The sequence below is a fragment of the Vicugna pacos genome, chromosome 26, assembly GCF_048564905.1.
Source record: "Vicugna pacos chromosome 26, VicPac4, whole genome shotgun sequence".
Lineage (NCBI taxonomy): Eukaryota > Metazoa > Chordata > Mammalia > Artiodactyla > Camelidae > Vicugna > Vicugna pacos.
Window position 1 is genome coordinate 2,988,874 of NC_133012.1, and position 27,662 is coordinate 3,016,535.

The 27,662-nt window shown below is 43.4% G+C and overlaps 1 protein-coding gene across 2 annotated transcripts; it reads left to right on the top strand.

Annotated features, from left to right (window-relative positions):
• The first annotated feature begins 12,642 nt into the window (after nucleotides 1–12,642).
• On the top strand, nucleotides 12,643–23,259 carry CHRNA6 (cholinergic receptor nicotinic alpha 6 subunit). 2 transcript variants are annotated; one of them, XM_006215143.3, is made up of 6 exons: nucleotides 12,643–12,721; nucleotides 14,904–15,043; nucleotides 17,630–17,674; nucleotides 18,941–19,050; nucleotides 19,151–20,129; nucleotides 21,482–23,259. In XM_006215143.3, the coding sequence occupies exons 1-6, from the start codon at nucleotides 12,643–12,645 to the stop codon at nucleotides 21,611–21,613; spliced, it is 1,485 nt and encodes a 494-aa protein (XP_006215205.2). In that variant the 3' UTR covers nucleotides 21,614–23,259. The 2 variants fall into 2 exon arrangements, with proteins under 2 accessions (XP_006215205.2, XP_072806261.1); XM_072950160.1 differs by lacking the exon at nucleotides 17,630–17,674.
• The last annotated feature ends 4,403 nt before the right edge of the window (nucleotides 23,260–27,662 follow it).

A 27,662-nucleotide genomic window follows, 5' to 3' on the forward strand; every position in this document is an offset into this window, starting at 1 on the left:
GGGTTAGTGCTGAAGAAACGGATCTAATGTGGAGTCAGATTTGTTCTTTTCTACTACACTTTTACTTTGGAATGTTACTGGTTTGGCTTTAAAGGGGTTGGAGTGATAGTCCTTACCTAGAGCAACAGGCTGAAACTGCAACGTTTTAAACTAGTAAATATTTTTTCCCCACTACCATGCATTTCCCTCATCTCAGATATATCACCCATTAGCTTCAAAAGCCTAAAAGATTTCCTGTATTCTTATCTTTTGGGAAACTTTGAGTAAATTCCCCCACGGAGATGTCATAAACTCATGAGTTTGCCAGGAAGAGGCATCATGTTTAGAAATTTGTAATTTTTTTTTCCACAAGTGCATTGCACATTAAAACGGTGGTGTTGCAGGAAAGTACATTTTATCATCAATATAAAGGACATTTGTGGGGAAAAGTATTAGAATATTTGCACTACTTATTTGCATGTAATTTTAATGTAACCCAGTGTCCACCTTTCTTTAAAAGCAGCCTGTAATTTTTAATGTATCTTCATTTTTCAAAAATTAGGGCTCAGCAGCCTTGGAGGTTGAAAGCGGTCAGTGACTTTTTGAATTTCACCATTAACAATAAGCCTAACTCACAATTTTAGTTAAATACTGTCCTTAGTGATCCTTGGATTCTTTTTCAGTTATTTATCCAAATCTCTGCCAGAAAATTCATTTTAAAACACACTTAAATAGCTCTTAAGACATTTAAAAGGAGAGGGAAAAAAGAGAACCTATTTATTATCATATATTCTTTCTTAAACCACAAGGTTTTTGTAGCAGACAATTCAGAACCATGAGAAAACACATCCTTCCATGATTTTTGCTCATTTATTTTGTTTATTTTTAAAAAATGTTATTGCCTTCATTAAAGGCAATATGACCATGTCTTCTATTCTGTTTAATAATTTGGCTTTCTCTTAAAATCTCATATCAACCCCAAAGCTGATTTTTATGACACATTTTAATTTCAGACCCAAACTTCACTTGATTAAATTTTTAGAGGTTTTCTTAATGTCTTGCAGGACAGAACTGGGGGTTTTCAGATGAGTGTTTCATCTATAAGCATGCCACTGTGAACAAACTAACCCAAACCTTTTGGTCCAGTCCATTTTGGCCATTGCTATAGAAATATGACCTTTAGACTCAAGTCCTTGAAGTAATTTGATTTAGTATTTGGCTCGAGAGCTATCACAAGCCTGCCTTTTAGCTCCCTGACATTTAAAATGCCTCTTTACACAGAAAGAAAGGGTTGCTGGTTAGTCCAGCAGGATTCAGGCAGCATAACCAGATGCTCTAAGGCTTTCCTTCCTGTGTGATTCCAGGTCGTATCTGGGTGGATAACCTTTACAATCATCTTGACTTTTTGCATAAATATAGTATTATATAATCTATGTAATCATCTCCCTGTTTTCTGCATAAATATAATCCCCATGCATCGCATCTGCGTAATAGATCAAGCTCTCAGTCAAATAAACACACGTGTTCACTGCTAAAGGTATAAAGAGTTCTTAAATACGACCCCAGTCTTTAAGAGGTTGTCTTCTGGTTTGGGTGAGTGGTTTAAAGTTGGCATTTCCACGCCCTAATTAAGGTTCTTGAGGGTGAAGGGTGAATGTTGTGGTTCATCTCAAAAGTCCACCCCACCCCGGATGATTACGCGCTGAGTCAGTAGTCAGTTCCACCCTCCTTGCCTGTGATTGGTTTAGGACTGGGTGGGTGACTTGGTTCTGAGATGAAGGGGGAAAGTCTGCTGGGGGAGGGGGGGTGCAGAGTATGGTCTTTACAAAGTTCTCTCTCCTTGGAAAGAGTCACAGGAGACAGGTTTTTAGTTAGATGTGGTGGGTTGGAAAAATGCCTCTCATCAATCTGAAACTCCACTAAAATGCTGAAAGGGATTAAAAAAAAAAGTACAAGTTCTTAAGTATGTAACAAGCACTAGAACCCAGATCTCCTGTTCTCCTCCAAGTGAAAGATTAGAGGTTCATTCTCTTGGATATTGAACCAAACGGAGTCTGACCCAGCTAAGGATGGGGGTGAGAGGAGGGTACCATGCTGAAAACAGGGAGCTCGAGTGAAACATTCCACACTGAGTGATGGGACCCTTCCCCAGGGCACGGTCAAGAGAGTGGAGCGCTTGCCCTGGGCACAACATTTAAGGGAGAACCAAAAAACTCAATAATTATCAAGATAATTTTTGTTTACATCAACCCACGTGTCTATGATTTTCTTTGCCCATTATTTCTTCTTTCATGTGTGATCTTATGAGATCACTTTCCTTCTTTCTTAGGTGCCTCCTTTAAAAGTGACTATACTGACGGTCTCTTAGTTAACTTTTGAAAATGTCTCTATTTCACCTTTATCTTGAAAGACAGATGTCCCAGGTTCACAATTCCAGGTTGACCATAGTTTTCTCCAAACACTTTGGAAAATACAGTTCCACCACCTTCTGAATTCCATTGTTGCCGCTGATAAATTTATGTTCAGTCTAAATGTCATGTCTGTCATGTCTTTGTATGTGATCTGTCTTTTGACCTGCTTGCTTTTGAATTTTTTCTTTGCATTTCTGCATTTTCACTGTGGTGTGGATTTTGTCCTAATTATCCTGCTTGGTATTTATAGCACTGTCTGAATCTATGTCTTTCATCACTTCTAGAAAATTCTCAGCCATTATCACTTCATCTAGCACATCCATTCTCCTCTTTTTATCCTCTCTTCCGAAAGAGACCACCCCTCTGCTCTCCATGGGTCTTAGTATCTCTCATGTTTTCTATCTCTGTCTCCCTGTGCTACATTCTAAATAATTTTTCAAATCTTTGTTACATGATATATAACTCCAATCTAAGCCATCCATGTAGCTTCTAATTTCAATTATTACATTTTTTCTTTTCTAGAAGTTCTATTTGATTCTTTTTCACAAGAAAAAGTTCATTGCTTGTTTGTCTACTTGAGTTGGCCTGCTTACCTATGTGGATTTGAGATTCTGGTTTTTTGTGTTTTAGTCTTCCTTCCTTCCTTCTTCCTTCCTTCCTTCCTTTTTTTCCCTTTCTTCCTTTCTTTCTTTCCCTATCTTTCTTTCTTTCTTTCCCTTTTGAGGATTTTCCTTTCTCTCCTGTCAGCTCAGTCATTCAATAAAAAGATTTGTTGTTGTTGTTTTTGTTGCATTTTAAATCCCATTTTTAGGTACTCGGTCCTCAAAAGCTTTCCTGTACTTCTAGTGTATCATATTGCTAGAAATAGAAGTCCTGTAATTTTCTTTTTATTGGTTTTCTAAACCTACAGTCATGGCAGTATTGGTCGACCCCCTGATTAACTTTTATTGACAACAATAATTTGTCTAATTCCTTGGACCCAAGTTCTCTTCTAAGTCTTATTATCCAGAGCACATCTGACTTCCCTGAAAGCGTGCCTCAGGTCCTATTCCTACGGAGGGGGTAAACAGGATTATCATCAGTTTCGAAACCGATTCACTAGAAAGGAAATTGTTCCTGAGGCAGGAGTACCAATATGGGGGAGGTGGTAGGTTGCCTTTGTTATACCCAAGATATGGCTGTGTTCGTGCTGGTCATTGTGGGGAGAGGGGAAGAGCACGAAGAAGATGAAGACACTGAGGACAAACAATTTGTTAAGTTGTGGAAGACCCAGTCCTGGCCTCAGAGCAAGTAGGTGCTTTGTGCTGTGATGAATTAGAAGTTATAATCTGAACTGTCTGCTTAGAAAGTCTAAGTGTGGCTATTTAGAATACCTTTCCCAAGCTGAGATAGTTAGGTTGATGATACATTTCTGGACCACCATTGGGAAAAAAAAATGTGATTAAAGTTGGAGACCCAGGGGCCAAAGGAAATTGATTAACAGTCCAACATTAGTTTTTCTTTCTACTTAGTCCTTGTCTCCAAAGGTCACCTCCGATGGTTTCTGGGAGGACCTTGAGTAGACAGTAGCTCCTAAAAGTCCTGTGAATTCTTTAGAGCTTCTGGGACAAAATGGTCCTCCTTTGATTTCTGTCTATCTTTCCTCCTACACATATTAGTCATTGATTCATATTTATAATATTTTGGGGGGCAGATTTTTTCCATGTTGCAAATATCCGTATATGTGTCATTTAATCAATGTAAAACACTTTGAGGGCTATTTGGTGAATTTTCTAGAGAAAAAACACCTCTGGATGTTCAGTTTCAAAGCTTTAAAACTAAAAATTTAAACTACACAAAGCGGTAAGGAGTCCTACAATCTGAATGGAACTTTCCTGGGCCCCCCAAAGACTGATTTTAGATATCTTCTCCAGAAATGTTATCACTTTTCCATGATTTAATACAAGTCTCAAGAAACTGAATTAAATGATAAAATTCAAGGTTTAAGGTGGCTGTTCTAAGGCATAAAAAAGTGGAGGCAGATCAAGGATTCTCTGTGATGGTCAGTTAATTTTGCTCTATGTGTGTGGGTGTGTGAATGTGTGTGTGTGTATTTTTAGCTTTTGGGTAGCTGGGTATTACCAGCTGGTAGAAAATACACTTTTGTGATTTCTGGAACATTCTTGGACGGCTTCCCCTCTTGGATGGCTCTGCTAGATCGAGGTCGGAGTGGGCAGAGCTTGGGGATATTTAAGCATGATGACAATACTCTATTAATACTGCTCACTGAATTGGTTTAAATATTGGAAGTGCTGATTCTAAATGAGACTCTTGGAAGCTCTGTTGCATGACTGATTCACAGAACAAGTTCTTATTGCATCTCCAGTATCATTCCCTTTCCAGGTGAAGTGTAGAGATGGGGCGTGGAATTTCCCTAGTGATGCTCTGATATCTTCTAACAACAGGCTATTTTTTTAACCTATTTTATTTGTTCATTTTTATTTTCTCTTATTCACATAAAGTTGAATTCTCATAAGAAAAATGCATCATGATGCAATCCCTTTGCATTTTAAAAAATATTTTATTTATTTATTATTGTATTATTTTATTAATTTCTGAGGGGTAATAACTAGGTTTATTTTTTTAACACATTTATTGCATTTGGTTCCTGTACAGTAAACTACACATATTTCAGATGTACAATTTGATGAATTTTGATAGAGGTATATGCCAATGAAACCATCACCACCACCACATCAAGATACCTAAACATTTCCATCACTCCTCAAGAGGTGCAATTTTCGAATTTCCAGTTTATCGCTTCCCACCTCCTTTACCCCCTGGTAACCATGAGTTTGTTCTCTATGTCTGTGAGCCTATTTCTGTTTTGTAGGTAATTTCATTTGTGTCCTTTTTTTTTAGATTCCACATATAAACAGTATCATATGGTATTTTTCTTTCTCTTTCTGGCTTACTTCACCTAGAATGATGATTTCCAGGTCCATGTTGCTGCAAATGGCATTCTTTTATTCTTTTTTATGGCTGAGTAGTATTCCATTGTGTATGTTTACCACATCTCTTTTTTTTATCTAATTATCTGTTGATGAACATTTAGGTTGTTTCCATGTGTTGGCTATTGTAAATAGTGCTGCTGTGAACGTTGGGGTGCATGTGCCTTTTTGAATTATGTATTTTCTCCAGATACATGGGCAGGAGTGGGATTGGTGGATCATATGGTAGTGTTTATTCTTAGAGGAAGGACCACGGATTAAACTCAGGACCTCTTTCATGCTAAGCATGCGCTCTATCACTTGAGCTACAGCCTTCTCCCATATTTTCTTACATACAGTGCTGTAGGTCCCAAATGCTGCTCCAGGAACGACATAGAGCTTTAGAAATAGACGTATCTCTGGGGTATTTCCCTAGAGAATCAACTTATTAGGCTGCTTCAAAAATTACAACTCTGATGTATCAGGCTACCGTCACATCCCAGCTCTTGTCACTGTTTTTCTGGGCGTTCATCTGGTCGTGTCATCTCATCTTAAGGAAGAAACGGCAGCCTGGAGAGGGGGAACGGCTCCATCAGGGTGTCCCCGTGAAGGGGGCGGGTGGTGGAGTTGGTGGATCTCTTGACCCCGCGTGCCGGCCCCCTGCACGCTGCCGGGAAGTCTTCCTTTTGACCACAGTACACTTCCTGGAACGAGATCCCGAGTCCGGTCTCCTTTAGGAGTCAGTATGCGAGCTGCCGCCTGGCGGGCAGGCGCCCCCCCACCCCCTGCGCTGGGAGGCTTTGCGTGCCCGCTGGGCCCCCACCCGCACGCCTCCCTCTTCACTCCCTGCAGCCCCTTCGCATCGCTTCCTCCGGACCTCGGAGCTTCCTGGTCCCGTCCCTCTGCCCCCGCTGTGCCACCTGCAGATAGGCATTGGAGCCCCTGCCTTTTTGGCTTGAGCAAGAGGAAGGTGTTCTGGCGTGGGGGGCTCCAGAAAAGAGGGTGCCTGATGGTGGGGCGCAGCTGGCACCCCTATCAGCAGGTTTAGGCAAGTCTGGGTGAGGCCTTGGGTACGTCGCTGGGGATGAGGTCGGGAGGGGTTCTTTCTGGCACCCCCTGCCCAGATCCCCCTCCACGCCCCATTCCTACCTAAGAGCTGGGGGGCTCTGGCTTTTGGGAAGGCAATAAAGTAGCCTGAACACCCAGGGTAGCCAAGCTCCCCCAGGGGCCTGGCAGCAGCCTGGGTAACAGGCAGTTCAGGGGGCGCGCTGCCTTCTGCGTGGCTGGAGTGGGTACCACTGCCGTGACCAGCATCTGTAGAACCAGGCCATCTCAGTTTTGTTCCAGCGCGTGACAGCTGAGCTGTCAGCGTTCTGCTCCTCATTAACTTTACCTGCCCCTCAAGCCTAGAAAATAAAAGCCCGAGATAACATTTAAGATCTGCCAGAAAGGGAAATTTGGGGAATTATCTTAGACTCGATTTTCCATTTCGCTATTTTTGGGGGCAGAGAATCTTCTGTATGGAATATATTCTTTGTTACTTGAGACTTTCTTGGTTCCAAAGAAGAGGTTAATGTTTGTAAATGTTTGCCATGGGTACTGGGGGAAAAAATGTGGATTTTCTACAACAAATTTCAGTTTTGACTCCTGTGCCCCAAACATAGTAGAACTTAGTAAATACCCAAGTTGAATTAGCTTTTTTTTTTTACACACAATGCAGTGCTTGGATAGCAACTTCAGAATATCTGTAGCATTTTTGTCTTGTGACATACAGATTTGTGGGGAGACGCATGTCCCAGAAACGTCGAACTCTATAAAATCACAGAAGCGCCCTGTGGATGGGGCGTGTGGAATATTCCAGCAGCTCTCTGGAGGAGTTCCTCAGAGGTGTGGTGCTGACTACCTACATCAGGATCAACTCACATCTTTTTAAAGATGCAGTTTCTGGGTCCCACCCCAGACCTACTGAATCAGAATTTCTGAGGATGGCGCTGGAATCTTCCCTTTTAAGACTGTACCCCGCCCTCGGTTCTGACGCACACTAACATTCAAGAACCATTAATCAGGAGCCATCAGATACATGACTTTTCAGATTTTCTTCTTTGAAAGAACAAGAAATCCGTATCATTTTAGGTACAAGCATTCATGCTTTCAGGGCATCCCCACTGGTCCCCAGACTCTGTTGTACACATCAAGGTTGCTCTCTGGAGGAAGAAAATCAGTGTGCATCGCCCCTACTGTACTTCCATTGCTGCTATTACATGAATTTCTGATTGAAACCTCAGCAGAATCCTGAGAGGGGCTGTAGTGGGTTGAATGGTGGCACCTAAAAAGATATGTCCGTGTCCTCACCCCTGGGACCTGTGACTGGGATCTTCTTTGGCAAAAGTCTTAGCAGCTGTGATAAAGTTAAGGGTCTTGTGATCCGTGTATCTTGGATTATCCAGTAGGACCTAAGTTGAATGACCAGCTTCTTTACAAGAGGTGAGAGAAGGAGGCAGGCAGAGAGAAGAGGATCATGTAATGACAGAGGCAGAGGTTGGAGTGGAGCTGTCACAGCTCAAGGAACTGCTGGAGCCACCACAAGCTGGAAAAGGGAAGGGAGTCTCCTTCCCCAGAGCCTTCAGAGGGGGCACAGCCCTGCCCACACCTTGACTTTGGGCTGCTGGCCTCCAGAACTAGGAAGGAATAACCTTCCATTGTCTTAAGCCACCAAGTTCACGGTCATTTGTTGTAGCAGCTGTAGGAGACTCATACCGAATGGTATTGTTATTCTCATTTATATCATAGAGCTGGGTCTCCTGTCGTGGAATAGATTGTCTTACAATAACTGCTAGCTCCCAGGACAATGGTAACCTTGAATTGCTTCTTCCTTTGAGGGGATTTAGGACTTAAGCACACGTCTTTCTACTTTGATGGGCCTGGAAATCATTGCTGCCCACTTGGCACAGTGAAAAGCCTGGAGGGAGGTGAGCGAATTCCCAAAGTCCCGAGTAGGAATCGTTCTGGCTGGAGGAGCATGACCCACTGTGCCCTCCACTGGTGCTCAGCCTAGTGATGTTCATGACACAGCAGCAACAGCACACCCCAGAGCATCCACACCCCAGAGCATCCATGTGGCTGTACCCCACTCTCCCACAGTGGGGAGCTCGCCCGATGTCAGCCTGCGCCTTAAGTGGGGCGATCTCCTGGGCCTCCACTTCTGTCTGATACTATGTCCATCATTTCAACTCCTGGTACAAATTAGCCTTGGCTTCCTCAGCTCATGGGTGGGAGTCAGAGTGAATGACATCAAAGTGGATGCTAACCACCACCCATTTCAGTAACAAGCCTCTAAAAATACATTGAGCTTATAAAGTATTCATGGATCTAAAAGCACTTGAGTAGAGCTTTAAGGTTAAAGCACTACCTTGAGATTCAGACAGACCTAGATTGGAATGCGAGCATTTAGCAGTTCTGATGGATCTGCAAGCAAGTTACTTAACCTGCCTGGGTGTCAGCATCCTCACTGACAAAACTGGGTCTCGCCTCTGGGGGTTGCTGTGTGGATTAACACGGAGATTGCACAGGGCTCAGTGTAGGGTTGGATGGGCCGTGCTGAGAGATAATTGTAATTATCATTCCATGTCTTAACGCATCCACCTGGTTTGGATTTTCACTTCTTGATCCCAGCCTAGGTTCTAAGTCTTTCTCTTTTTCTTAAAATTTCCATGGACAAAAAGTGTGCACGGTAGGGTTAATATGAGCCTCTCTTATAAGCTATTTATTAAATTTGGGGGGGGTCTCAAATGATCATTTAATTTGAAGACTACTCTACTGCTGTTTTATTTCTCTTGTGTGGGAAATGTCAAGTTGGATGGATGGGAAATACCACTGATTAGGGATATTAAGCATGTGAGAGTTTAATGGTAGTGGGGTTTTTTTTTTCTTTTTAAAACAAAGCCAAGCATATGGGGTTATTAAATTATTGATGTTTTTGCTGCAAGTGGACTTATAAATAATATATGTTTAAAGGGTTACTTCCTTTACATTTCTTTAGGGAGAACGAAAGAGTCTTCTCATTTTGAGTTTAAAGAGAACTGACAGTTGGAGAAAGGTCAACAGAATGTTCATTCGTGCAGTTTCTATGCTCCAAACCCCACGCAACTTAAAATAAGAATATAACAAATTTTATGTAACCGTATCAAAGTCTCCCTTGTTTTTAGAGCAGAATGAGGCAATGATTTTAATTTAGGAAATAGGGAGGCAAAAGCTTAAAACATAGTAATAAAAAGTTTCATATTAAAAAGTATCACTTCTTTTTCTCAGAAAATCTCCAAATTGTTCAGCATCTATGGAGAAAAACAAAACAGGAACCCAACAATTAGTCTCTGAAGACTTTCAACTTTCTGACACGTTAGCTGTTTAGAATATGTTATTTTGAAAAGGGATGATGTGGAGTGACTGGGCAGATGCTCGGGAAACTGTGAAGCCACCTATGATAGCCTCCACCCAGGGCTGCCCTCTGCAGGTGGGAGCCCCGGGGAATTCTGTGGTCCATTGCATTTCATGCACATGAGTGTGGGAGCAGCGTAGGAGCCACAGTTTCCATCAGATTATTTGTGGTCTTGAAGAAAGTTAAGATCCACTGCTTGGCCCTTTTTTCCTTTTGAAACTGGCTGAGAGGAAAGAGGGGGTGGTGGGTTGGGGGTTAAGGCTGGGAAGGAGAACCCCCTACACACAAGCTCTTCCTGTGTTAATTACCCTCTCATCTCCCGGGAACCCTTCCACCTCCAAGAACCAAGAGCAGCACTCTAAACAAAAACCAATGATGGAAAAGGAGTAAGTAGGTAGATAGGTAGATAGATAGATAGATAGGTAAATAAATTACTATGCTGGGCATCAGAAATTAACACAATATTGTAAATTGACTCTACCTCAATTAAAAAAAAACTAGTTACAGAATGTGAATGGGAAACAATAATAGGAAAAGGCAAAATGTCTTTAAATCTTTTGTTTCTTGAATTTTTTAAAAAAAATTCCTTTTTTTTTAACTGTGCTGCCCCATCTCCTACCCCAGCCATGTATTTGCTTTTAGCCTCTATCTTGGCAATTTTCCAAAAGGTTTTGCTGCAGAATATAAACTCGTGACTCAATGACAAAGCGCAAGCATTTTTTCTGATGGTGAGTGGATAGTTTAAATGTTTTCTTTTAAGAATGTGTTTTCTTTACAAAAATTTAAAATACATTCTTCCTGCCAGTTCAGGCCTGAGAGTTACCTGATTGCGTTATCTATTTGTACTAGGAAGAGAGTGAGTGAAAGTTACATGAAAAATTGGGTGGGGAGAGATCAGAGGAGTAATGTTCCCAAATTTACATATTTACTTTTAGAGGAGGGACTGGGGATTGAACCCAGGATCTCATGCATGCTAAGCATGCACTCTACCACTTGAACTATACCACCCTGCTATGTTGCTGAATTTAATTACATCTTTCTAATGAGGACAGGGCGGAGGGAATTTGTAAGTAATTTAAATAATTTGTCCAGCATCCCCCACATGGGTATGGGGCCAGAATCCAAATCTGGGTCTCTCTGACTCCAAAGCTCACATTCCTTTTTCTGCCTTTGCCTCTGGTGAGGTTGCTCTGTGACCCCTCGGTTCACAGAGTCCCCCATCCCCCACTCTGCACCTTAGCACCGGGGACGGAGTTTTGCGTGCTCTTGGAGGAGCGAAGGGCTGATTCTGGGCTCATTCCAGAAGATGCCTGGTTATTTACGTTGACAGGTGGTGGCTATAGAGAAGGATTATTGGATAAGACAAAAGAAGCGAGATGACAGTTTTCTTGAAAGACTGCAGTATGTATCTGTTAGAAAGGATGAAGAATGAAGCAATTGAAGCCTGAGCAATAGAGTGTTGGTGCTTTGAAAAATAGCCAACTTGACTTGAGTTTTACCTTGTGCATCTAGACATGAGCTCTACCAATGAGCTATCCCCTCCCTGAGAAACTGATTTCAATTCCTTTGGATAAACACCCAGAAGTGAGATTGCTGGCTCATATGGTAGTTCTCTTTTTAATTTTTTTTGGGGGGGGGGCACCTTTATACTGTTTTCCAAAGTGGCTGCACCAATTTACATCCCAAACAACAGTGTACAAGAGTTCCCTTTTCTCCACATCCTCACCAACACTTATTATCTCTTGTCTTTTTATAAAAACCATCCTAATAGGTGTGAGGTGGTTTGATTTGCATTTCCCTGATGATTAGTGACGTTGATCCCTTTTCATAGACCCGTTGGTCACCTGCATGTCTTCTTTGCAAAAAATTGTCTGTTTAGTCCTTTTCCCATTTGTCAATTGAAATTTACTTATTTCTTTGTTATTGAGTTTTACATGTTCCTTATATTATTTTGGATATGAACCCCTTATCAGATGTGTGGCTTGCAAATATTTTCTCCCATTCAGCAGGTTGCCTTATCATTTTGTCCCAGGTCTAACTCCTCTTAAACAAACACCAAAATCTGACCAGAAGGTCTAATCCATCAGAATCCTGACACTAAACTGATAGAATAAAGTAGAAAATGATTAAAAAAAAATTGGTGACAAGGATGTTTAAATAAATACAGAGCCCTCCGGTGGCCTCCTGTGTTGCCTACCTCCCTGTTACTCTCAGTTAAGCTCAAGTCCCAGAGGGTGATCTGTAAACTCAAAAAGACAAGGCATCAGAAGTCAGGCAAAACCAGCTGAATTCTGTTCTCTGTGAGCCTCACTAACTGAGACAGAAAGGGGACTCGTATTTCAGAACGTTTCCTGGTAACAAGGTTAAGCCTTGATAAACCGGAGAACTCCGGGCATCAGAACACACGGTTCCGGACCTGGCAGGCGCCTTCCCTACAAAGGAGCTCGGTAAACGAGTGTCTATTCCCCTAAGGCTGGTGGTTGGGACTGAGCGACAGGAGGCTCCTCTAAGCATCGCACAGTTTTCTGTCCCCCTCGGTCCTGCCTGCCTGGCATCCCTCCTGCTTTTCCTCACTCACTGCTCCAGCCCGAGAAGAAACCTAGGATGACAGACAACGCGGTGACCCATCTGACATCAGGCTGAGTCCTCTTTATCTGTGCTTTTTGTCGGCCTCCATCTGATACTGGGAACGACCGTTTTAGCTGTGTGCAGGTTTTCATTTCACAGAAGACCCCCGGACCGCAGTGGGATGCTGGTGATTTAAAGGTCTGGTGCGTGTGGCTGTCTGAGAGCTCTTTGTTTTCCACGATCCTGCGACTAGAAAGAGAAACCCTGGTGCATTTACATCATGCGACCCTGCAAGGGTCAGGGAACCCTTCGCTTTGGGCTGTGTCTCTGGTGGTATGTATTCATACCTTTCTTTAAAGGTAAGTTTTATTTCTGCTTTATCTTGTATTCCATTTTTAGCTACATACATTTACTCTCTTTTTTGTTTTACATTGAAGTATAGTCAGTTACACGGTGTCAATTTCTGATCTACTGCATAATATCCCAGTCATGCACATATATACATATATTCATTTTCATATTCTTTTTCATTATAGGTTTCTACAAGATATTGAATATAGTTCTCTGTGCTATGCAGAAAAACCTTGCTGTTTATCTATTTTACATATGCTAGTTAGTATTCAGACTCACAGTCATAGTAAACAAACTTACGGTTACGGGGGCAAACAGGTGGGAAGGGATAAATTGGGAGTTCGAGATTTGCAAATACTTTCCTTTTCTAGTTGTGCTTGACTGAGCAGAGATGAGATATTCTAGGGGTAAATATGTAGAGTGCCTGCACAGGGACTCCTACTCTGACAGCTGCTAACTAATCTACAAATGAATTTTTTAAAATTCATTTTTAGACTGGCTTAACATGTTAAGATGCGATTTTGGGGGGTGGGGTGGTGGGGACAAAGAAACATCGTAAACCATATTTCTTTTTCTTTTCCCAATGAAAATAAGCAATAAGAATAATGGTACAGTTTTTCTATCCATCTCTGCTGTGATGTATTCAGCCTATTTATCTGTATTTAGCATCTTTTCAAAGCTGTGCTTTATTTGTTAGCGAATGCTGTTTCTCAGTCTATGAACCCTGTCATTTTGTAGATCTTTGTTTTGGGAAACCTGTCACATTACTATGCTGAAATGTGTCCTAAGAGTAAGAACATTCATTTTTGAAGTTAAGATTTAGTCACTACAGCTGCTCTGCTGGACAAAACCACATTTCCGTGTACTGTTACGTTTGCAAGGACTTGCTGGCTAAGACTCACACAGGGTTTATCTGAAGTATCTCAAAGGAAAAGAAACATCTCAAAGGGGGAAACTGATGAATGGGAGGGCGTTTTTAATTATCTGTTTTATTTCTATCATTATTAATTATGATGTCAGAGAATGATGTTTTAGATTTAAAATTGTTCTTTTCTGCTGAAAGCTCAGTGTTTCTGTGTTTTCAAATGCATTTGTCAAACAGCACCTTTTATTTAGTAACATAACAGCTCCCCTTTCGTTTGTTTTTGCCAAATGAGTTGCTCATTCCTTTAATATTTTTTCTTTTCAAAGTATAAATTCCTTTGAGAAATTTGTAGAATAATATTTCTGATATCAAATTTGAATTCTAAAAGGAAAAATATGAAGGAGGTGTATTAATGAAATGAATTAGGGCAAATGAAGGCAAGTTGCATTCTTGGAATAAGACAGATAGACATTAAGCCATTGTCCAAAAATTAATGACTGAAAATGTCATTGTTTTTTGAAAACATTTGTTTTTTAAATTGTATTTATTTATTATTTTTTAAAATTTTATTTATTTTGGGGGAGGAGGAGGTAATTCGTTATTTATTTATTTATTTATTTATTTATTTATTTATTTATTTATTTATTTATTTATTTATTTATTTATTTATAATGGAGGGCCTGGGGATTGAACCCAGGACCTTGTGCACACTAAGCATCGCTCTACCACTGTGCTACACCTCCCTTCCTTGAAAATGCTATTGTTTAAGAACCAATTCTGGATTAAAAAAATATTTTAAGTAGATTTTCCTTAGAAACCTTGGCCTCTCACACATCTCCAACATACCTGAAGCTCAAAGTTGACTTTAAAAAGGAGGTGGGCTTAAGTCGTTGATGAAATTACTAGTTATTTCAGTTTGGGGAACGTTCCTGACCTACATACCCTGTCGTTGTAGAAACAGAGGCCAGTTGGACCAGTGTTTTGATGAGAAAGGGCAGGACTTTTCTGTAGTTTCTGGGGCAGCGGGACGGCGAGTTCTGTTCGGGTACCATCCCGAGCCTGTGTCTGTCCCTTCACATCAGGGCTGCCTTAGACTTCAGAAGTGCGCTCACCAACATCGTTTTGTTTGCTGTCACACTAGTCCTGAGATGCAGGCATTGCTCCTCTCATCTCCGCGGCAAAGCTGAGCAGCGCAGGTGAAGTGGTCCTGCGGGGATGCCGAGGGATGCAGTGCTGGCCCGGATGCCTCTCGCGGGATGGAAGGCGCTGGAACGTCCCCCCACCCTCTCTGCTGCTCTAACTCCTCCCTCTGCTCCGCCCCGCAGGCTGCGCAGGCTGTGCCTCCGAGGAGAGACTCTTTCACAAACTGTTTTCTCATTATAACCAGTTCATCAGGCCGGTGGAAAACGTTTCTGACCCCGTCACGGTGCATTTTGAAGTGGCCATCACGCAGCTGGCCGACGTGGTAAGCGGGGGGGGGGGGGGGTTCACCACGTGCGCCTGGAGGAGGCCCCACTCCCAGGCCGTAGGAGCGAGTCCCACTGCACGTGGTCATTAAATGGGTTTTAAAAGATGAAACAAACGGAAAATCCAGAGTGCTGGTCCTTCAAAGCCGGCCGGCTGGGAGGGAGACCCTTTCCCCAGCGATGCTGTAACCCTCACGTTAAGGCAATGTTTTTCTGAAAGTGCTTTCAGGACCAGTTTATGAAACAAAGAGGTGAAAGGGAAGTTGAAGGGAGGTTAGAAAGGGAGCTAACTTCACTGTGCACCTAGTATGCACCAGTGTCTACACTTGGTGGCTGCCATCTGCATTCTACAACTTTGCCGAGTGAAACAGTGGTGGGAAGATCGTGAGGCGTGTGATGTCAGGGCCACCATGTTTTCTCCAGTCTATGCTTCCCAGTGGACTGGGCTGGCTTGGTCCTCTAGCCCAGGCTGGAAGTGTGTATATGCAGGTAAATACTGATTTGAAAACCAAAAAACAAACAAACAGGTGTTTCTCTCACCTGGATGGGCCCACTCATTCCTTTATTCAATAATTTAATCAACATTTATTGAGTGCCTGTTCTGATGCCTCTGCCACCCCCCTCTCCCAAATAGCTTAGCCCTGGTTACTGGTCTCTTACCAGGCTGGGGACTAAACTTCCTATGGGTTGGGCTGCTAAGAATAGAGAACTGAACTGAGTTTCAGCTCAAGTCTGTGATACAGCATCGCTTCAAATCCATGACTGATCCGTCCTTTTATTATTCTGGAGATGGTGGGTGGGGACTGCTAAATACAGATTTTGATATTTGTGTTTGGCTCCTATCAGAGATTGAAGCACACACACACTCAGCTTAAATAAAACAGGTTTCTTTCTTTTTTTGGGGGGGGAATATTTATTAATTTATTTATAACTGGAGATACTAGGGATTGAACCCAGGACCTCGTGCATGCTCAGCACATGCTCTACCACTGAGCTAAACCCTACCCACCATTTCTTTCTTATGTAATAGAAATGTAAAGGTTAACAGCCCAGGTTAACACCACGTGGCTTCGTGGTAGTGGTTGCACCACCATGTTCAATTGCCCAGGTTACGCACTGCACAACTCCTGGGGCTGTCAATCACCTGGGCTACGATGCTAAAAGCATTAACTGTATGTAGTGACAGTAACCAAGGGTCCTTCTGTCTTTCTATTTCACCATCCTCAGCATGTGGTTTCTTACCTCTGTGTTTCCTCATGGTCCAGGATAACTGCTGATTTTCATTTAATCATATTCACATTCTTGGCAAGAAGCAGGAGAAGAGAGGGGCACATGCCAGACATCTGGGACTTCCTTAAAGAGTTTTCTTAGAAGTGCTCCTGAGAGCTTCTGCTTCCTGGCTCATCAACCACCTCTGGCTGCAAGGGAGGCTTCAGAAATGTAGTTTTGTAACTGAAATTTTATTAATTGAAATGATTGTGGATTCACTGACAGTTGTAAGAAATAACAGATCCCTTGGTTGCTTCCTTTGCCCCGTTTCCCCAGTGGCAACGACTGATGTGCCTTCATTTGTAAAATTTTCTCAAGAAAGCCATACATGAATGGAATCATATAGTGTGGAACCTTGTGGACTGGCTTTCCACTCAGTGTAATTCTTTAGGTTCATCCAAGTTGTTGATTGTATCAGTAGTTCATTTCTTCTTTTTTTTCCTTCCAGTTTTATTGAGATATATTTGACACACACACTGTGTAAGTAAAGTGTGCAGGATAGTGATTTGACTCACATACATCATTTCTTTTCAGTTGTCAAACGGATGATAAAGTTAAAGTTGTTCATAGTGTTTTCTGTCCTTTTGATGGCTGCAGGATCCGTAGTGATTGCTCCTATTTCATTGTTGATATTGGTGATTTGTGTCTTGTCTTTTTATTTTTGTCCATCTTGCTAAACGTTTATCAGTTTTGTTGGTTTTTCCCTAAAGAATCAGCTTTTTGCATTATTGATATTCTCTACTGTTTTCATTTTCAATTTTATTGATTTCTGATCTTAGCTTTATTTTTACTTCGGTATGCTTACTTTGCATTTATTTTGTGCTTTTCCCCCCCTAATTTCTTGAGGTAGAAACTCCAGGCTGAGCTGAGGCTGACACCTCAAGGGCTCAGAGCCTAGAGGGTGCTGGGTACAGCTGGGCAAGGGAGGTTTTCAGGAAGTGGGGAAGATGATGGCAGAAACAATGATACCCATCACCACCTGCAGTACCTCTGCTCCCTCCTACTCTTCCCTCCTTTTTTGTATTTCATGGAGTCAGAAACCTTTCTGGGCTGCAGGGGTCAGAAAAGCTTCACAGAAATGGAACTTAAATCAGATATGACAGACAGTCTTTAAACCACATGTCCTTTCAAAGTCAACAGGGTTAAGACCAGTGTGGAAATATCATATTTCTGGTTGCTTTCTATACGTTGCCTTTTCAGTCTTTTTTGTTTTCCTCCATTAGCAACTACGGCTCTTTTTAGTCGTCATTTTAGCTCTAAGAGTCACTTCTAGTAGCAAGTACATTTGAGGCTAAAAAATTGTCTCGTCTTCCCAGGATGAAGTCAACCAGATCATGGAAACCAACCTGTGGCTACGTCACGTATGTGTCTACGTCATGTGCTCTTGTCTTGGGACTATGTTACTTGTGTGTCAGGTTAATGATGTCTAATGGATAAAATCCACTAGCATTCTTTCTAGAAACTCCAGCTTATGATAGAGCATAAAATATTACCTATCTCCAAAGCCCAGAGTTCACCTCTGGTAACAGCTGGCTGGGAGCAAGCTTTGTGGGTGCAGAACCTAGCAACACAGTTCTCTCTGACCCTGTCCTTTCTGGTTTCTGCTCTCAAGTCTCCTGGTTATTTTGTTTGTTTGTTTGTTTTGTTTTGTTTTTGCAGTGGGCGGAGATAATTAGGTTTATTTATTTATCTGATTTTTCAATGGAGTTACTGGGGATTGAACCCAGGACCTTGTGTATGCTAAGCATGCACTCTACCACTGAGCTCTACTCTCCCCCTTTAAGTGCCTGGTTTTTACCCATATCTCGTGGGTTAGATTCCCAGCATCTGGTTTTGTCAGTCCTACCATTTCGTGCCTCCTTCCTGTCTTAACCTCATATGCAGATTTTGTACCGAACTCATTATCATACATTTGAACTATCCTTTCAATATTAAAAACACGTTGCCACTCCAGGTTGAATCTAGTCCAGGGAATATGGATGCTGAGCCCATAAACTTGGCCAGTGAGTTAATAATCAATGCTTAGCTAATATCTATTAGATAATTCATATTTGCCAAAATCAGCTCAGCAATCCACCTCCTTGTTCCCCATGGATTTACTCACCCAATTTTTGATAGAAACCCATGTACCCTTTAAATAAGAACTTTTTGAAAAAACTGCTGAACTGACATAGAATTAACACTGGAAGTAAATTAAGGACTTTTTAAAAAAAAATTTTTTTAAATCTATATTTATATATATATTTTTCTAACTTTTTTTTTAGTGGGGAGGTAATTAGGTTTATTTATTTATATATTTTAGTTTTTATTTAAAAAAATTTTAAAATATGTATGTTTACTGAAGTATAGTCAGTTTACAATTTTGTGTCAATTTCTGGTGTGTAGAGCAATGCGTCAGTCATACATGAATATACGTATATTCGTTTTCATATTCTTTTTCACCATAAGTTACTCTGAGATATTGACTATAGTTCCCTGTGCTATCCAGTATATATTTTTTAATTTTTTAATGGAGGGACTGGGGATTAAACCCAGGACCTTGTGCATGTTAAGCACACGCTCTACCCCTGAGCTATATACCCCCCACCAAGTTAAGTATTTTTTTAACTGACTCCTCTTCCCTTTAGATCTGGAATGATTATAGACTGCGCTGGGACCCAGTGGCATACGATGGCATTGAGACGCTGCGTGTTCCTGCGGATAAGATCTGGAAACCTGACATAGTTCTCTACAACAAGTAGGGGCATCTGACAGCCACTCTCTTTCCAAAGTTGCCTCTGGTACAGGCCGAGCCAAAGCACAGGGGCGTCACTCACGGTGTCTGATTTACTTTGCAGTGCTGTTGGCGACTTCCAAGTCGAAGGCAAGACAAAAGCTCTTCTGAAACACGACGGCATGATAACCTGGACTCCACCAGCCATTTTTAAGAGTTCCTGTCCGATGGACATCACTTTTTTCCCTTTTGATCATCAAAATTGTTCCCTGAAATTTGGTTCCTGGACGTATGACAAAGCTGAAATTGATCTCTTGATCATTGGCTCTAAAGTGGACATGAATGATTTCTGGGAGAACAGTGAATGGGAGATTGTTGATGCTTCTGGCTACAAGCATGACATAAAGTACAACTGCTGCGAGGAGATATACACAGACATAACGTATTCTTTTTACATCAGAAGACTGCCGATGTTTTACACCATCAATCTGATCATCCCCTGTCTCTTTATCTCATTCCTAACTGTGTTGGTCTTTTACCTTCCTTCCGACTGCGGTGAAAAGGTGACGCTTTGCATTTCCGTCCTGCTTTCTCTGACTGTGTTTTTGCTGGTGATCACGGAAACCATCCCGTCCACGTCCCTCGTGATCCCCCTGGTGGGCGAGTACCTGCTGTTCACCATGGTCTTTGTCACCCTGTCCATCGTGGTGACGGTGTTCGTGTTGAACATACACTACCGCACTCCCACCACCCACGCCATGCCCACGTGGGTGAAGACCGTCTTCCTGCGGCTGTTACCCCAGATCCTGATGATGAAGAGGCCTCTGGGCAAGGTGAGGGAGACAAGATCTGATAAAAACCCCAAAAACCTCTCCAGGAGGCCCGCCAAAGTCAAGCTTGATTGTCGCAGGGAGCCCAGACTTCTTGAAGAGTGCAGCCACTGTTGTCATTCAAGTGAGCTTGCCGCCCCCAAGAGAAGGTTAAGGCATCAGCCTTCACAATGGGTGACCGAAAGTTCCGAGCACTCGCCGGAGGTCGAAGACGTGATTAACAGTGTTCAATTCATAGCAGAAAACATGAAGAACCAAAATGAAACCAAGGAGGTAAATGCATGTCTCCTGTAGCCTGTCCACCCGCAGCAGAGCTGGGGGGGGTGCCTGTATAGACACGGCGGGTCTTCAGTGTACGTTCTGACTGCAGGACGGTCGGGGGGGTGGTACCCTACGATCGGCTCTGTGGGCATGCAGTTGTGGGCAAACTGCCCTTGCGGGGGCGCAGCAAATCTCCACCTCCAGAAACGTTAACGCAAGAGAAATCTGGTTAAAACAGATGCTCAGGGCAGCCTTGGTTGATTAAACCGAGAGCCCCTGCGTCAGGAAGAATGCAAGAGGGAAAAAGCCGGCCGAGGGGCCAGAGGAAAGCCTGCAGAACCCCTCATGGTCTGGGAGCTGGGAGCTGGGAGCTGGGAGCTGGGAGGAAGGCGAGTGAGCCTCCCGCAGCTCCAGTCCCACTTACTCTCCGGGACAGGGATGTACGTGCTGATTGAATGCGCCTCTGGGATATTTTTAGCATCCACACATTCTGCCCCAGCTGCCCAGAGTCTCACCATAGCAGCTCAGACCTCCTGAGCCTCCAAAGAGAGAGCTCAAGAAATTGATGCCGATTTTCCACACTGGGCGGATGACTAGCTGGGGGCCTCTGATTGCTCATGCCGGGGGTCTGGGTCTGACCTGCCTGCAGCTGCCAGCATCCTTATCTCCTAGTGACAGCACATTGCAGACCTGAAGTCCGCCTGCTGGTGCCAGGAGGACACTGTGACTGCATGTCACACGGGTAGGGGTTGGGATGCATCAGGGACAGGTGAGCCCAGAACTCCCCTCTGTGGTGACACCTTCGTCAAACCTAGGGAACAGTGGCTGCTGACTTAATCACCCCAGGTGGGGCTCTTGGAGGTCAGGAACAGGAAGGAGTTGGGAAGTGCAGTGAACTGTCCCTGACCAGCGTGACCCCAAGGACTGGAGGGCTGCCTGTTCCTGATGAGGGGAGGGGTCCAGCAGGAACATCCCACATCCCCTGCCTCGAGCCCATTTCCTGAACTCGCCAAGGGGTCAGAATGTCCCATGGTGCCCATGACAAGAGTGGAGCTATCTCAGCACCTTTTTGGGGGTGTTCCCTGCAGTCAGACGATGTCCCCTTTGCCCCCCGGAAACCTGCTTACTCTTCTGCTTGCTGCCTGAGGACACGGGGCGTGGGTACCCACCCTCTTCAGACAAACAGAAGTTCTCTGTGTGCTACAGAGGAGACACAGGTTAATCAGAAAAAGATCAGTATTTGCTTGAAAAAGTGCCAGGAAATCATCAGTGAAAAGGAAGCAGCTTATTTTATGAAACAGGGCTCATCTCCCACGGCTTCGATTTTTTTTTTTAAGTTGCATGTCTTTCTGTTTGTCTTCCAGGTAGAGGATGACTGGAAATACGTGGCCATGGTGGTGGACAGGGTGTTCCTGTGGGTGTTTATAATTGTCTGCGTGTTTGGAACCGCGGGGCTGTTTCTACAGCCGCTGCTGGGAAACACAGGAAGTTCGTAAGGATGGATTTTCCCTTTACCCTCAGAAATGTACAGACCCTGTTTGTTTTGTCGTCCCCACCACAAGGAAAGGGATGGAAGCTCCCCACCAAGTTCCCGTTGAGATGGAAAAAGAGGACTTTATTGCCAATGAGGAGCCCGAATGCCCTCCTTTGGGGGTACAGAGGAGTCCTTTAACATGTTTTATGACACTGGAGCCCAGAACCGGCAGCTCCTAACAGGGTTCTCTTGTCTGCACACACTTGGCTTCCGGGGACGAGACGATTCAATGGCGCCGCGAACCATGGAATCAGCATCAAGCCTCGCGAAGCCTGGGCTCTGTTGCTCCTCCAGTTGACATGCTTCTCAGAATAAGGACACCTGCCAACGTGACACTCTGGACCTTGGACTTGCTGATGTTTGCACCCCTTGTGAACTAGTGCGTGCTTGCCGCCTTGTGCATGTCTCTGTGATGTAGGGCACACATTTTTTCAGCCTGATTGGATACATTAATTGGTCAAAAGTAATAACAGGTCGTCGGTCCATCCAGCAGGCTGTATTTAATTAGCATCCATCAGGCAAGAGACTTGAGCGGTGACCGACACTGTGCTGGACCTGCCAATGGTAGCAGAAGTAGGTTCTGTTCACACACGTGCAGCTTTTTTAGGGAAAATCATAAACAAAGCGATCTCAGGGCTGGGTACCAGGTGGGGAATGTAACTGGAGCGATGGAAATAGAGCGTGATGTGGTGTGGCAGGACGGACCTGAAGCAGCCTTTGCTGCGGGTCCCAAAGGTGTCTCTTCTCATCCACGGCGTCCATTTGTTCTTTGTAGCTGAGACTGAAAAGAAAAGTGTTTCTTCTCTAAGACATTGTCATCTCATACTTTTTGAAGCCATTCTTTTTCCCTGGGGGAGAGCCTTGGGAATCCTGTCTCACTCCACTCTAATTGATTATCTTTTTATTTTTGTATAAAATTATTACGACAATTTGAAGATGTATTTTATTTTTTAAAAGTTACTTATTTATTTTAATGGAGGTGCTGGGGATTGAACCTCAGGACCTCAGGCATGCTAAGCACGTGCTCTACCACTGAGCTGTACCCTCCCCGCCCCAAGCAGAGGTCTTGAATTTGAGTTACTCTGTTCTAAAATACTTTTACTCCTCATGTCTGTGACTGTAGTATCTCTATATTTTCTGTCTTTTTAGAGAATGGGTTGTTTCTTGATACTTTTTTTTTTTACTATTAATCCAAATTAATATTTAATGTCATTGTTTGCAGTTTTTTTAAACATTTTTATTGATTTATAATCATTTTACAATGTTGTATCTGTTTGCAGTTTTAATTATGGTAAATACACATAACCAAATTGACCATCTGATCCTTTTTAAGTGTAATACCACAGTCCAGTGGTATCAACTACGTTCACATTGCTATGTAAACATCACCACCATCCATCCCCATAACTCTTTTCATCTTGCAAAACTGAAACTCTGCACCCATTGAGCCATAACTCCCCCACCTGCCTCTCCCCCAGGCCCTGGCCACCACCCTTCTGTTTTGGTTCTTTGAATCTGATTACTTAAGGGATGTCATGTAAGTGGAATCCTACAGTACTTGTCTCATTGTATCTGGCTTATTTCAGTAAGCATACTGTCTTCAAGGTTCATCCATGTTGTAGCAAGGGTCAGCATTTCCTTCCTTTTTAAGGCTGTATAATATTCCACTGTTTGTATGGACCATATTTTATTTATCTACTTACTCATCAATGGTTATTGGGTTGGGTTGCTTCCATCTTTTGCTTATTATGAATAATGCTGCTATGAATATGGGTGTGCAAATACCTCTTTGAGTTGTGGCTTTCAATTCCTTTGTTTATATACCCAGAAGTGAAATTGCTGGGTCATATGGTCATTCTATTATTAATTTTTTTTTTGAGGAATCATCATACTGTTTTTCATAGTGGCTGCGCCATTTTACATTCCCATCTGCAATGCACGAGCGTTCTAATTTCTCCACATCCACCTTGTCAGGTGGCAGGTACCCCCCAGGCCAGCAAGCCCTGTGCTCACCCAGCTTCAAGATGGAGGAAAGAACCTGGAGTCAGGGACAGAGACATCGGTGGTGATAGGCAGCTGGGGCCGGGGGCAAGTACGTAGGCATTTACTGAGCAGGCTCTATGATTACGAGGGAAGGTCAGGAGGATGAGGATGAAGCAGGGACTGGTCGAGCAGGGGATGCGCAGAGAACAAGAGAACAGCCATCTTGGGTGGCCTGATGGTCCACTTGTTATTTTGTAGCCGTCCTAATGGGTGTAAGGTAATACCTTGGTGGTTTTGATTTGCATTTCCCTAAAGTGATGTTGAGCATTATCTTCATGTACTCATTGTCCATTTGTGTATCTTCTTGGGAGAAATGTGTATGCAAGTCCTCTGCCCTTTATAAGAAATGGTTATTTGGGGTTTTCTTGTTGCTGAGTTGTAGGAATTCTACATATGCTGGATGTTAACCCTGCATCACATATGAAAATAAGACTGTTAAGCATTGCAAAGCGGGAAGATGGGAAGAAAGTGCTCCCAGCCAGGGGCAAAGAAACCCGATCCTGACTTCTTAACATATTCCTTTAGATGTGAACATACTCAGCCTTCCCAGCCCAGCTTTCCAGAAGTTTCTAAGTCATCCTCAGGGGCCATGGGGCGAATCTTGGACCGATGAGTTAAAAAACAAACAAACAAAAAACTAGCAACATGCACTTAAAAAGAAAGAAAATAAGCATTTGAATGAAAGAGGAATCACAGCATGGAGGTGTCTGTGTATCGGAACCATGGAACCAATGACTTTGAGGGGTGGAATGCAACTCGCAGATTATTTAGCTCAGGTCTTTTGTTTGTTTGTTTGTTTTCAATCTCAGGAGGTAGAGTGGCTTGCCTGTGATCATGTAGCCAACAAATTCAACTCTGGAACCTTCATCTCCTGACTTCCACCGTTTCCCCGATCCCTGTACAATTTAGTTTCTCTCATGAGGTGGGAATAGGAAAAGACAGTAAATGAGGGGGAAATAGCTCAATGGTAGAGTGCATGCCTAGCATGCACGAGGTCCTGGGTTCAATCCCCAGTCCCTCCATTAAAAAATAAATAAGTAAAAATAAATAAACCTAATTACCTTCCCCCCTACAAAAAAAAGAAAAAGAAAAAGACAGTAAATCAACTGGGGTGGCCCCTCTTCTTCCCTCCCGGCCCCGCGTCCTCCCCAAAGGCCAGGGGAGAGCACCTTTCACCATCAGTAATCAGAAAAGAAAGCTTTGAAATGTAAGCCAGCTTAGAGAGAGGAGGCAGGAAATGCTGTCTTGTTTTAGGAGGTTCAGGACCATTAGGAGTGTCAAAGTTTATTCTAACCCAGGGCAGGGGCTCCAGATGAGTTTTGTGGGATGTATAGGAGTCTTCAGAATGAGATGAGTCGTTGCTGAGTGGAGTAGCAGACGTTTTGGGGAACACGAGTCATGGGCAGATGGAAGCATCCTCGGGGTTCTGCTCCCTAACTGACCGGTCTGTTCATGTTCCCTTGGCTGAGGCAGCAGGTGGGCAGAGATGACCTCTGACCTCCGACCTCTGACTTTAGCAATGCTCAAATGTAAGGGGAGCTCAGCACACAGAGTCTCTGGGAGCCAAGTTGAGCAGTCTGCTCGCGGAGAGGCTGATTTGCCCTGCTGAGCTCTAGTCCCTGGTCCTCCTGTGAAATGATGTGGAATGTGGACCTGGGTGCTCGATCTGCTGGTTTTTCAGGCTACATGGATAACCCAGCGTTTATATAAAATCTCCTAGTTTTAAAGTATGGCAACTAAACCGAGAAGGAAAAATAAAGTCCTTGCGTTAGCCAAACCAAACCTGTGTGCAGGGCTGTGAGTTGGCAGCTTTTGGCTAAACAAAGCAGGGCGTGAGTCCTTTTGCTGGGCGAGGTCCTGCATGGGGCACAGGGATGGAAGTGTGGGGGGTAAGGGATGGGGGCAGGAGGAGGGGGGCTCCGGGAACCACCCAGCACCCATGAGGACCTAGAGAGGTCAACATGGGGGGGTCCCCCAGCCCCAACTGCCCCCAAGTCCTGGGGTGTGCCTCCTGGGTGTAGTGAGGGGACAGGGCCAGAGGAACAGGGCTGTCACCCCAGCCCATCCCCCTCTGACTTTGGAACTGTCCCCTGAGCCCTTGAGCACCAGCCAGCCGTGCTCCAGCGGAGACGCTCCAGCACCCCTGACACACACGTACGTACACACGCACGCACACACCACACACACCACATCCACCACACTCACCACACCCTCACTGAGTACTTGGTTCAGGAGGAACAGTTAGGCTCCCTCCCCACTCTTTTTTCCCCCTGAGGGTAGAATTTTGCAGATGGGGAGGACCTGCATCTTTAAACACGGATGCTCATAGTGCCTTCCTCACAGGGCTGCTTAGAAAGTTGCCTCAGATAATCTTCACAGTTTGGACTCTTCTGACTTCCCCTGGGATACTGCATTCGTCTGGCCTGGCGGGGACCATCTCAGGGCCACATCTAATTGTACAAGGGGCCAGGCTGCCCTGCTTGGGGTTGTGACAATTGCCACCAGTGGATATATCGCTGCCCTTGGCTAGTTTGCTTAAAATTAGGATTGTCCATATATCAAAGAAAGAGTGTTACTTTGATTTGCACTATTTTATTGACATACCGCACAGAAAGTCTTACTACAAAGAAGGAATATATGTCAGGTTAAACATAAATGGTAGTCACATGGCTGTTAATTAAACAAATTCACCTTAATACATAGTAGTAGGTACTTTCCAGAAAGAATTATGACACAACCAAATGGCCCATCCCAGCCAGAAGATATTACTCTAATGTAGCTGATTAGAGACCATTTTTAAAGGGGCCAAAATCACAGGGAAGAGTCTTTGTTGTGTGTTATGACCACAGGCTATTATTCCACCAAATCAACCAGTGGATTGGTGGACAGATCCCCTTAATTCAGGGACTAGTCTTAACACTAAAGAGGAGACAATCAGAGAGCATGTCTCCTTGTATGGTAACTGGGAACTGCACACCATCATCTATGATGTATTCTGCCAACAGTATCAACTAGATGATGGTTGTAACTTTCCATTTACAGGAAATACAGGACCCAGAGAAACAAGCTAAATGACGCCAGAGGCCAGCAACCTGACAAACACCCCCAAGTGAGACACTTTGGTGGGAAAGATGATCTAGTTCTTTCAACAAGTCAATGACGAGAAAGAAATTAAAATAGATTTAAGAGGCATAACAGTCTAGGTCAAATCCTATTTTAGACAAGCTAGCTGTAAATTTAGGCTATTCTTGAAACAGCTAGGGAAACTGGAATATGGAATTATTACTTTTTCTAAGGATGATCATAGTATTTGAGAAAATTCTTAGCATAAAGGTGTTTCTTTAAGATGCATACTAAAAATTACACACACACCTGCACAGGGTTGGAAACATTGGGAGAGGCTGAACAAAAGTACCGACTTGTCCTCATTTTAGACAAGTAACCCAGTCCAAACCTCGTGGTACTGCTTTAATTAGTCAACAAATACTAATGAAGCCCTACCATGTACTCAATTTTATTAGATGCTGTTGTGGATATAACAGATGATATGTTACGATCTAGCTAAGGGGATGAAATTCACAGAATACAATAGTAGAGAACAATTAAGTTCCAAACTACGTATCACCAACTGCAAACTCCACAGGCTCTCAGGGGCTCAGCAACGGCTTCATGAGGAGGAGGTGTGAGCAGGGGGCTGAAGGTCAGGAACAATGTGGACAGCTCTCTGTGTGTCCGTGTTTGTGTGTGTGCACATGCCAACATGTGTTCACACGCATGATGAGAGTCGTACGGGTCTCCCAACATCCACTTGTTGGAATTAGCTGGCATATTATGTCTACAGATTTTTCTGGCTATACATTTGAAATTAAAATTGCTTTGCTTTAGTTAGAGTTTGCAGTTCCTTCTTTAGGATTATCATGCTGTATAAATGTTTATCCTCTCCTACATTTCAAACTGTGAGCTGCTCC

What these genes read in the sequence shown, in the direction of transcription:
- CHRNA6 (XM_006215143.3), top strand. Translation starts at nt 12,643, where the DNA reads ATGCGACCCTGCAAGGGTCAGGGAACCCTTCGCTTTGGGCTGTGTCTC. An exon ending in ATTCATACCTTTCTTTAAAG is followed by an intron (nt 12,722 to 14,903) that starts GTAAGTTTTATT and finishes TCCGCCCCGCAG; the next exon opens with GCTGCGCAGGCTGTGCCTCC. An exon ending in ACCAAAATGAAACCAAGGAG is followed by an intron (nt 20,130 to 21,481) that starts GTAAATGCATGT and finishes TTTGTCTTCCAG; the next exon opens with GTAGAGGATGACTGGAAATA.